General features: G+C 38.2%; 1 protein-coding gene across 1 annotated transcript in view; it reads left to right on the top strand.

The window, feature by feature from the left end:
• arhgef3 (Rho guanine nucleotide exchange factor (GEF) 3) overlaps positions 1–12,207 on the top strand; it is a 28,945-nt gene that overhangs the window by 8,770 nt on the left and 7,968 nt on the right. Inside the window, 2 exon segments of the mRNA XM_029431109.1 lie at positions 1,655–1,721; positions 5,973–6,035. Of these exon segments, the coding sequence (XP_029286969.1) occupies positions 1,655–1,721; positions 5,973–6,035 (130 nt within the window).

Below are 12,207 nucleotides of genomic sequence, written 5' to 3'. Positions count from 1 at the left end.
GTATTACTTATTTTACTCCTCAGTGTAAATGTGACAGGCAGATAGTAGGTGTACATATTTAATACCAATCTATTCTCTACGTAGGAAGCAGGTGTAACCAGTTTTAATTTCATGATCGGTAAACATCCAATTACTTCTCACAAGGGCAGGTCATGTTCTTCAAAAAGGAGTGACATCTAAAACAAATATGCAAAATAATAAATAAAAATGCTAATAAATATCGTGCACACTGATTTTCTGCACTTCAACGCCGACTCACAGATGTGAAAAAACAAAACAACAACTTTGTACCACATGAGAGCGCTGAAAGTATGTCACATGAATCATGGACAGCAGAGCAAACTTTCTCAAGCTACAGGCAAGACATTATGTTCTTAATGTGGAGAATGTGTGGGTGGGGCAGCTTCCTTTCATCTCAGTATAATACTGCACGTCTACCAGAAGAGCGGCAGAGCATTATGCTTAGCTGCGTTCAGATGTGCCTCCTCAACATTACTTTCTTTAGTTGTTTTTTTACCTACTGTATGTTTGTAGACTCAAGACCTTTTAGTTTGTTTACGGTTTATATGTAGTGGCCAGAAGATACCACCAAGGGGAGCTCTGGTCAAACTCAACCCTAGTTGTTTCTTCCTGCAGATACAGACGGACGTCCTTCTCCAGGATTTATAAACATGAGAGCAGTGGTTTTCAACCTTCTTCCTTAAGGGACCCCTTTTCTATCGTTGCGTTAACTGAGGACCCCTACAGAACAACTGATGAACTGCACAATCTTCCCAAATAGTGAACGCAATAACTGCAGGAAGTTTGTGTAAAATTAGTATTTCTTTAAAAACAATTACAATCATAAATACTTAATAGGCTTCTTTTTTGATAAATTCAGTGTTTCTGTCTCTCTGACGCTTGGACGTTGTTCTATTGTTTATTATTATATTGCACAAAATCATACACACATACAATGTGAGAATAGTAAACCATTAAAACTTAAGGGCCTCTAGTCGTTTTGTCTATAAAATGTTTTATTTAAAAGTATTTTAAATTAGAAAAATTTAAAATTAATTAAAAATGTTTTAACAAATAAAAAATAATTGTGAAAAATACTTAAATACACGTGTGCAGACAAATTACCCAAATTAAATAAGGTTACAAAACAGCCAATAAGCTTGTAAAATTTAAATAATTTTCATCTGATTAAAACCAGGTTTCAATAATAATAATATATTTAATTTATATAGCGCTTTTCTAAATAGTCAAAGACACTTTACAAAAACATTTCATGCAAACAAACTTGCATACAAATGTTCACAGTAGATTCAAGATCAACTCCCTATTTGAAGTTTACAATATTAGAAAACATTGGAGGATCGTTGTCCTCTAAAGCCCTTAAACTAATTAATATAAAATGAAATCACTGCTTTGTTCGTGAAGTGAACACTGAGGTTTTTTGTATTGTGATTTCTCATCTTTCCTTAAGAGCATTTCATCAAAACAACAACAGCATGTTATTTATTTTTGTAGAAATGTGATTGAATGGATTATGTTGTGTGTGTGAGTCCAGTAAAGTTTAGCGGCGGTCCGTCTGAGTTGCTCTGTAGCGTTAGGGAAGAGTGAACACTAATTAATCTTCTTTCCTTCCTTCCCTCTTCTCTTCCTTCAGGTCGGAGCTGCAGAAGAAAACTTCCTCCTTCTCTCTTCTCTCTCCTGACAGCTGGTCCCTCAGAGGGGTAAGAACAAACTGACTCACATTATTCACAACATTATGACCTCTGTACGCTACACATAAAGCGCAACGAGGTGACTCCATTACATATGTCTCTAATATAACATAATAAAGAAGAGAATAATCTGATTTCACATTTCAGTCCGGACCAAAGCAGTGACACTGACTTCCCTGTGGCTAATGAAATGTGTGAATGTTGTGTCGGTTCAATAGAAACATTTCCTCGCATGTTAATAAAAGATGTAATTTGGGTGATATTGTCAAAGCCGTCCTGCTGGGGACTGAGGCAGCATGTTGCCCGCTGGCAGCTTTAAGAAAAAGGAACATTTGAAACACTACTGTATTACACTGTACGAGCACTTTCTCAAAAGGCAACAGGTGAACTGAAAATAATCTATTATGCTATGAAAAAGACAAAACAAAATACATAGAATAAAGAAATAAATTAGTTCCACCGAGTTAGCACCTAAACATTTATCGCTCTGAACGTTCGTTAGCATCTTCCATGTGTTTCCGTTCACATCCCTTACAACGATGGAGCAGCGCCGACACATCGTCATTTACACAACGCTCTCTTCGTTGCTGTTGCAGCTGACCGGTTACCCGCTCTTCTCATTTTTGCGCTCGCCATAGAGTAACCGAAAAACAATTATTATTATATGAACTCATAGTTTTTTATTATAAACCAGAGCTAATGTCCCTACTACTGGTGTCTCCGTGTCTCCTGTAGCTGCTAATTATAGACGGCCTGTTTCCCCCGACGACCGTCACTTCCTGTTTGTCCAATGGGAGCAGAGTGCACACACACACACACACACACACACACACACACACACACACACACACACACACTCCCACAGCACACATTGTGTGAAGGGTTCCTGTTCTTGAGGGTCTGTAGATCCACTCAGAGAGGTGGTGGAGCCGAGGAGGTTTAGATTGTGACTGAGGAGGTGTAGGAGGAGAAAGAATCTTTTAAAAGTTTGCCTCAGCGGGACAAAAAAGAGGAGGAGAAGAATAAGTGTCTCTTGACAAACTGGAGGATCAAGAGAAGAAGAGGAAAAAAGCAGAGTGTGAGAGAAAATGAAAGAAGAAGAAAGTAGAGAATAGCAATGTGAAGGAGGTGATTCAGAGGAGGAGAGAGGCCACATAAAGAAGAGAAAGGAGTGATAAGAGGAGCAGCAGATGTGCAAAGAGACTTAATTGAACTGTGCTTTTGGAGCAGATCTAATCTTGATGATGGGCTGCTGTCTGCTTGTTTACTATCGGGTGAGTCGATGCGTCCCAGAATGCCTTTCAAGGGTTTACTAACACTTCACAGGTCGACGATGTGTTTGTTTCTCTGTGTTTTATTTGTGTTAAGTATGTATGTAGGCAATGTGACACACGCCACAGTCATACTCCATGAACGCCTGCATCCATGTTTACGGCTGTGTCTACACCAGTGATGAAAGAAGTATTCAGATCCTAGACCAAGAAAAACAGCAAGAAGTGTATCATTGAGAAGCTACCATTTTGACATTTTTCCTTAAAAAATAACCTAAAGTAATGATCACTTGTCAAATTAGTTTACGATTAATTAGATCAGCAATTTGATTAATTGACTTTCTGTCGCAGCTTTGAACACTTTAGATCAGTTCATACAAACTCACATGATACAGTATTTCATACATGTGCAAACCAACATTTTAATTGAATTAGGTTATAAAAACCACAGATTAAAAAGAGGAGATATGATAGGCAGATTGTTGTACGGTTGGACAGAGCCAGGCTAGCTGCTCCCCCTGTTTCCAGTCATTATGCTAAGCTAAGCTAACTGTCTCCTGGTTCATATTTAAGAGACAAACTTGAGAATAATATTTTTTTAATTTCCCAAAATGTTGAACCATACCTTAAAAACAATAAGTAGCTTTTGGAAATAATTGACTTCTGATGGTTGAAGAATGACACTGGTAGATTCAATGTATGCATATGTATGTATGTGTATTCTTATGTTTATCATCTTTAATGAAAGATCATTCTATTGAACAGAATGGTACAGAGAAACAAGAATATGAATACAAATAAATAAATAATAATATTTAAAAAAACTATATAAGATGCATTTGGAATAAAAATTGGGATAAATAAATGTCAATATTAATATTCAATAATATTAAATTGTAATAAGAAAAAAACAAACAATGGCATTCTTCTCTAACGAGTTCACCGTACAGTTTGACAGTTTCATTACTTTGTTTTTATAAGTTTGATCGTCAATATATGAGAGTTTATATAGTCACATTGTTTTTATTCTTAACGCAGATAATCTTAGTAATATAAAATTCTAGTTGACTGAGATCTGCTCCTCCTTGGTTTCTATAACAACAGTGAGTTAAAGGTAAGGTCTGCCAGGTTATATAACGTCCGGCCAACAACAAAGTCTCAACACAATACTGAACAAACAGCAGACTTCCTGCTATTGTTATAGTCTGCAGCAGTGATCCCCAACATCCTCCTCTCCTCCTCTCCTCCTCTCCTCCTCCTCCTCCTCCACCTCCTTCTGCTCCTCGTCTCCTTATCTCCTTCTTCCTTACCTTCTCAGCTCCTTATCTTCTCCTTCTCCTCCTCATCTCCTCCTCGTCTCCTTATCTCCTCGTCCTCTTATCTCCTCATCCTTGTCTCCTCATCTCCTTATCGCTTGCTCTTCCTTGTCTCCTCCTCTCCTCATTTCCTCGTCTCCTCCTCATTTCTTCCTCCCAGTCTCCTTATGTCTTCCTCGTCCTCGTCTCATATCATCTCCTCCTCTAATCTCTTTGAGCATCTCCTTTCTCGCTGTTTTCCTTTCCTCTCCTCTCCCATCCTCCCTTTTTCCTTCCCCCAATTCTCCCTCCTTCTTTCCTTTCATCCATTCCCCTCGTCTCCTTTCACCTCCTCTCTCTTCCTCTCCCTCTGATCCTTCCTCTTCGTCCTCTCTTCTGCTCCTTTCTTTGTCTCCCCTCCCCTCCCCTCCTCTGCCTCCTCTCCTCCCGCTCCTCCTCCCACACATACCCTGCCCTCAGTGACCTCTCTCGTCAGGTGTTTGTGTGTTTTCTTCCTGTTGTTTTTGTCGTCATGGCAGCTACAGGAACTCCTTTAATTCATCATGATCATATTGTTCGTTTTACTTTGATACGAGCAGTTAACTCTAAATGTGACACTGAAATCAACTGAAATATAAAACAAAACAAAAGTGATACAAAATGATTCTCCTGATCACATCATCATCTCACCTTTTATGATTTTTATCAGCATATTTCATTACAGAGATGTTCAGTGAAGAGACTCGTACAAAACCTCACAGTAAAGTAAAAGAGGTTTAAGATAAGAATAATAAATTGTTCTTGCATGAGGCCCAACGACATTAACTAAAACCCTTCTGTCCCAGCACCTCAGAGACCCGTGGTTCCCAACGTCCTGTGACCTAAACCGACCCTAAACAAGTGTCAGAGGACCCGAGGGATCTAGAGGAGTCGGACAAGTATTCAGACATATCTAGCCATGGATTGATTTGAACACTAATAAACAAATAAAGAGCAAGTTTTCTCTTTAATGTAATAGTTTTCCTCTTAAGTTAAACAGTAATCACAAGAAAGTCTGAAGAAAACGTAATTTTGTGTAGCAGAATCTTTTCCCTTGTTAATAATTGTTGTGATAAAAGATATACAGGGTATTGCGACTCAGAGAAAGAATGACATTCTTTGGCCATTTGAGTCAAAATTCCACGTTTACACAACTACATCTTCTGGCTGCAGTTACTGAACATGAGATGAGGTCATGAAATATCGCTGTTGTTGTGCAAAAGTCCTCTCCAAGATGTCAACTCTGAGAAACAGCGTTGCTTTAGTGTGATGACAAAATGCATTTTAGACATTTTATGGAAAGAGAGAATTGTGTAAATCTGGACAATACGTTTCCCCTCTTCTCTTTCTTCACTTAAACTAATGAAACTCTCCAAACCTGTCGATTTGTTTTAACCAGAAGGCAAAACAACGAGTGCTTTTACTTTGAAAATCTTGGTATGTTTTACTGCTAATGGCTATGCAAACTGACCTCTGTAACCAAAGCAAGGAGCTAAAAGCTGCACAGAGCTGCAGGTTTGGTGTTAACTGTCAGTGGGTTTTGTCAATACAACCTATTATATTTGAGTCATTTGATGCAGTATGTTCCTATTGATCCATTCTTAAATTCAAACACCTGCCCTCCATCTAACATAATGTTTGCTGTGTTTTTGCAGAAGAAGAGGAAGCAGGCCAGCAGAGATGCAGACTCCCTCAGTCTCTGCAGTCTGGACATCAACGTAAGTTCAGCTCCTCTAAACTAACTTCTCTGTTATGGCTCAGCTTTGGTCTAAAAAGGTTTACACCCAAGCTGCTCTTGTCTCAAGAAGTGGTGACATGTGGCACATAAGCTCTCGTTTCCTTACGTGCTGTTGATTCTTTTCTTTGACGAGGCAAAATACTTCCTGATTCTGTGGTGGCAGCATGTTCAAACCTTCCCTGTTGCAGTTTTGTGCACGTTCTGTGCGTCCAGATCTTTGGTGTATTGATGCTGTTTCACTGTGTTGTCATCTAAAGTTCAGCTGCATAAAGCAATTATTGTACATTTTGACCCTCGGGGGCCCTCGACCCACGTGTTGGGCCCCCCACTCATGTACATGTTTGTATTTTTAGCCCTCTGCCAGCAGCCGTTCCTTCCCGGGCGTTTCCCTCCCCGCTCAGTCTAACACAGGATGTCCACCCTGTTCGATATACCTCAGTGTGACAACAGACCCAAACACACCGTACACCGTTACAAAGCAACACACACACATAAACTAACCTGGAATAATGACACACACTTAGATTCATAAATATCTATGCATTTGTACAAATTCATTCAAATGTGAATTTACAAGACACAAGTGAACTTTTACGAGACACAAATTGACTCGTATTAGTAATTAATAATATTAATTATTACGTATTAATAATTCTGAGATGAATCTCTCCCCACTGCTCAACGTAAAGGTCAAAGGTCATGACTGCTCAATTTAAATTTGTTATTGGAAACCTCATTATCGATGGTGGACACTTTATTCGGTACACTTGTACAATCATAAGTCTACTTTTATGATGTCTATTAATGTTAATTAGTTTGACGTTGTCAGAGGTGTTAATGTTATTATACGTTTATTATTAAGGTCGATAAACATATTTTTAACAATGTCAACTAAATCTGAATGTTATAAAGGTAAAATAATTCTGAGTGTGGGTTAAATGTTGTGCTTGTAGAGACATCAGCTGACCTAAAAACTCTCTAGTTTACAGCTGCAATTAATACATTAATTAATTCAAAGTGTCAGCCGATAGATTTCCTTTATTCGCCTCGTGGTTTGTCCTCCTGACTGTTCTATGCAATGAACAGTCAGTTTGACATCATTATGTTTTTAGGACATCAAGTTCATTGAATCAGTATTGATTACAGAAACATTTGACTTCTTAGTCTTAAAACAATGTAGAATTACTCAAAACAACTTCATGGAAACGATGTTTGTCACACGAGTTTATTCAAACAGCAAACTGTTAAGGCTATGAAACTAAAATAAATAAATACATTTATACTTTTAATTGATTGGACGAGTCATTTTGAGAACTTCTACATATCAGATCCTTTGTAGGAAACTACGAGACACAAACACAGAGTTAAGATAAGATGATCCTTTATACGTCCCACGACAGGGTTCAGTGTTACAGCAGCAAAGAGACAGTACAACAACAATACCAAGTACAAAAGTACAATCAATAATTGTTTTAAATAGTTCAAATAAACTAAATATAGCGGACAGACTGAATATCGAATTTCTAATTATTGCACTTATGATATATAATATTGCACAGGATATAATATTGTACATAATATTGATATTGCACATGAATGAGTGACGTTACCTAATCAAACAGTCGACATGACGGTACAAATATAAAACATCAACAATATACATAAAATAAAGCAGTAAAACATTATAAAGACAATCAGGAACAGAACAAACACCTACTGAGTGTGAGGGATTTAAATAAAAAGGTTTAAGGAGTCAGTGGTTGAATGTAACTAAGTACTTTACTTAAGTACAAATGAGCTGTACTCGTCCTCTGTGGAGGTTTGTGTTTGGCACCACAGTGTTATAGATGTTTTCACCGGGTAATTAATATCTACTCGGCCCTCAGGGTCACATGCTAGATGAACAGTATTGGATGAGGTTCAGTAAACTGAGGGCAGTACAAGTTAGTGAACTGTAAGGGCCAATACGGCCTTCAGAATAAAAGCACGCTATTTTATTAGAGAGTTTCATTTTAATGTGATTTGATATTTTAGTGCATTTCCACCCCTTGAAAAAGTTTTTATTATTTTTGTATTACCAAGGGTTACAGTAATTAGGTACTTTAATTAAGTCATTCATATATCATTCATATTGTCATTATTGCTTTATCTGTAAAGTGTCCTTAGGTGACTTAAAAGGTGCTTATAAATACAATTGTATTATGTCAACACAAAATTATGAATCATCTCAGAAATACAAGATATCCTTAACTATGAGATACTCACATAATTACGTATGAATAATAATAAGCTGCGGCTTCAATAGATTCAACCTTCACAGGAAGTCGTGCGTCTTGTTTTATAATCCAGTTGGGGAGATTTGAAGTCAAAGCCAAAGTTAAGATGAAGTCACTTTTCTCACCTCTAACTCTCTCTGCAGTTCGTGATCCATGTCGTTCTCCTTTCTCCATTCATCATCTCATCTGTTTCCTTCCTTTTTCTGCTAAATGTGCAGAATAAAGAAGCAAAACAAGTGCTTGTGATGGATTTTATAGTTTCTCTTTTAGTGCTGAAACATGAAATCATTATTTATTGACTATATAAAGTTGGCTCTAATTGTAGAAACTTGGAATACTGTGAAATACCATAGACTGTATATAAGAAGTGGACGTAGTCATCGTGACATCACCCATTGGTTGGTGGAATACCGTCGCCATCTTTGCTTTTTGTCCGTCTTCAAACTATAATTTACAAATAAACATGTTGTATTAAAGAAGACTTGAAACTTGCGATTGAGTCCATAAACTAAAATGTTTCTTGAGGTAATAAATCAAGTGAGAAGTTGTGTCATTTTCTCATAGACTTCAATACAATCAGACCAGTGGGGTCGCCCTTTGCTGGATATTAGAAAGATGCAAGTTTAAGGCACATGCTTTACTTTTCGGACCCGGAGGCTGCCGCTTGTGAAATACTTATTATATGTGCGTTTGTTGAGTTTTTTATTGCCCGTTAAGTCATATTAAAGAAGGAAACCCTGTTGTACCGTTCACGCCCGTCCACATTTTAAAGACGGCCTATGAGTCACAGGTCAGATGAAATAAGGCGGGTTCGTCTGAGTCAGTAGAGACTGAATCTGTTCTTGGATTAGTTGGTGACTCTTGTACCTCTCTGGGCGTCCACGGCCAAACTCTTGTATATACAGACAATGGAAAGCTGTGTCACAAGGGCAGCTTTTGTTAACTGGACATGAGGAGGGTTTCATGTCGGGGCAGAGGTCAGTGATACCAGTCACAGCTTTCAAAGGAAACCAAGTTGTTCTGATGCTTCATCGCCTACAGCTGATCAAAAACCTAAAGATATTTAGTTTTCACGTCCATTTGAGAAGCTGGAAACAGAAAACGAGGATTAATTGATAATCAAATCTGGCGGTCAATTAATTGTATCATCTCTATTCCACGACATGTCTGACCGTTACCAATTCAGGCCGCGCTCATTTAACTAATCCTGAACCAACAACCACATCCTAATTCTAAAATTTAGTATTTTTGTTCCCACAGTGTAGCTCTGTAAACGGAAATATGAGTAGTACAAGTATATACACAAACACGTGCAGTAATTGACTTGAACACTGCTGTAAATAAATATGATGCATTGCTGTTGATTGAAGATAAAAAGTAATTAAATCTCGATCAACAACAAGATGAAGATGCTGTTACAAATAAATACTTTCACTGAGGCACCTACCTGCTGACCTCTACTTAATAATTGATTGCAAGACTTTTTTAAAAATCTTATACTTAAAGGATGTTTAATGTTTCTTCATAGACATTTGGCCTGATGAAGGTCTTGGAGAGGTTTCATGAAATAGATGTGCCAAGTGTTTTTCTGCTCTAATGTCACAAAATCTCATGAAAGAACAAAACCAACTGTTCCTACATTGTGTGAGGCTCTCAGCTCTAAGCCCATTTGTAACATATTTAAAAACTGAGAAATATAAAGATTAGGATCAGTAATTTCCAAAAACAGCTGGTCACTGTATTTTAGCAAACGTTACTCAAACAGGAGGAAAAAGTGCATTTATTGGGGACTATTTTCAGTGGCGAATTAATCCACATTTGGTGTTCTAGAGAGTATTTGGGGCAGCAGGAAGGTGTGAGTGGCCTTAAGTCAAAATATGTGTGTGTTCATAGTAATGAAGGAGCATGTCAGGTCAACAGTGGCTCACTGGTGTGTTTGTCAGAACAATGGGGCTCTATGGAACAGAGGAAGAAGATATATCAGGCGTTGATACACAGATGTATCAGATTAGAGTAGATGCATTCATTGTTGGTTTTGGACTTTTAAATGGATTTGCTGACATGAAAAAAATAATTATTGTCTTATCCCTATTTTATTGTTTCTAAGTAAAGATTTAGTGTATAAATAGAAAAAAAAGAAGCGAGGGGAGAAGGTGGAAAGGAGGAAGGGCGTAAAGTGAGTGGGTGAGGGAGCCCGTGAGTCAGACAGAGAGAGAGCATTCATTTGCTAACAGACAGAGAGTCAAGAGGGGACGAGTGAACGCGCATCACTGAGAGGGAGAAAGCTTTAACAGACAGAAACCTGGAATAAGAGCTCCAGTTGCTCTAAACCGTCTGAACTGTGGGACCAAAAGCCTTTACTGGACTCTTTCTTACCGGTACCGTCCTGGATCCAGATACTCTGCTGCTGTTGATCCTCTGACGGCACCAGGACACTACCAGGACACTACCAGAGAACTACCCAACTCTTGCTGGATGCTCTTCCAGAACTAAACTTTAGCTAGAAACTCGACCGGTAATCGTTTCTTTCTGGGCTCTCTACTGGTATCAGGCACCTTTTCTGACCCGTCGCTCTCATAGCACTGGGAAAGGTCCAGATTCTGCACTGGGCTTTGTGGTGAGCAGTATGGTGATGGGGCCCCGCTGCCTGCTGGTACGGCGGTTTATGTCTGGATGCTCTGTGGAGTTTGACAAAGGGAACAACAACATGGGGAAACAGGTGCAGGTAAGATGCAGGAAATATCCTCTTTAAAACTACATTACATACATTATACCCTTATAAATGAATCTAACTCTCTGTGAAGGATTTAGTTGTACTTGTTTATGTTTTAGAAGATGTAATCTTAGGGTTTTTGTATTGAGGTTATACTGAATACATTTCATGCTAAGTATCTTTTGATACTTTATAGTTTTAATAAATCCTTAGTTTTATTTGTGTTTTTTTCTTTAATCCACTTTACGTATACTTATGAGAACTATATTAATCCTGACGTGCGCCCAGTCACAGTACAGTCGAGTTCACCTGCAGACTAACAGCCAGCGCTTCACCTGAATCACACTTTGTGCCTTTTTATGTGAAATACATGAGTTTTGTATTTGAGTTTTTAGAGACAAGACTCGGTTTGTAAATGTTTACATCCTGCCATGCTTTATAAACAATGATGCAACCAAAAGAAAGGTAAAGTGATTTGGCTTCTGGAATGATGATTTGAAGGAAGAAGTCCTTCCTTGACTCTGTTGACGCAGATGTGTTTTGTTTCTGAGTTTAAACTCTTGCCTGAGTGATTAGACGACCAGTCTACTGTTGATGAACGGCACTGATCTTTGTGCATCACACACAGAAACCCATTACAACATGTCCAATGGAAACTTCTCAAGTGTAAAGCAAATAAATTGAATATGTGTTATCATCACTGAACCCACACACACACACACACACACACACACACACACACACACACACACACAAACAGGAATATAATCTGCCCAATGAGATAAAATATACTGATTTTAACTGGTGTTTACATTTTATATTTGAGAGACTCTTCAGACTTCCAACAGCAACTTTAAAGGCTATCGAGTTACAACTTTCAGTCATTGAAAACTGTCAAATCTGATTTGAGAAGTGAACTTGAAGTCAATCATTCTGTGACTTTGGTGCGATCGAGGAGGAAAAAAACAAAAAACATTTGAGATTGATTTATTTTTGGTTGACTGGTTCCCGACTGTTGATGGAAACAGAGTTTGATGGTTCCTGTGTTCCAGTAGGCTGACTATGACACACACACACACACACACACACACACACACACACACACATTGATTTATTATTATAAAGTCTGTATCCAGGACAAGCAGCCTGGTGGCATTTTCATA

This window comes from Cottoperca gobio, chromosome 5, assembly GCF_900634415.1.
Source record: "Cottoperca gobio chromosome 5, fCotGob3.1, whole genome shotgun sequence".
Lineage (NCBI taxonomy): Eukaryota > Metazoa > Chordata > Actinopteri > Perciformes > Bovichtidae > Cottoperca > Cottoperca gobio.
The sequence above is the reverse complement of the archived record's forward strand: the minus strand, read 5'-3'. Positions and strand labels throughout refer to the sequence as shown.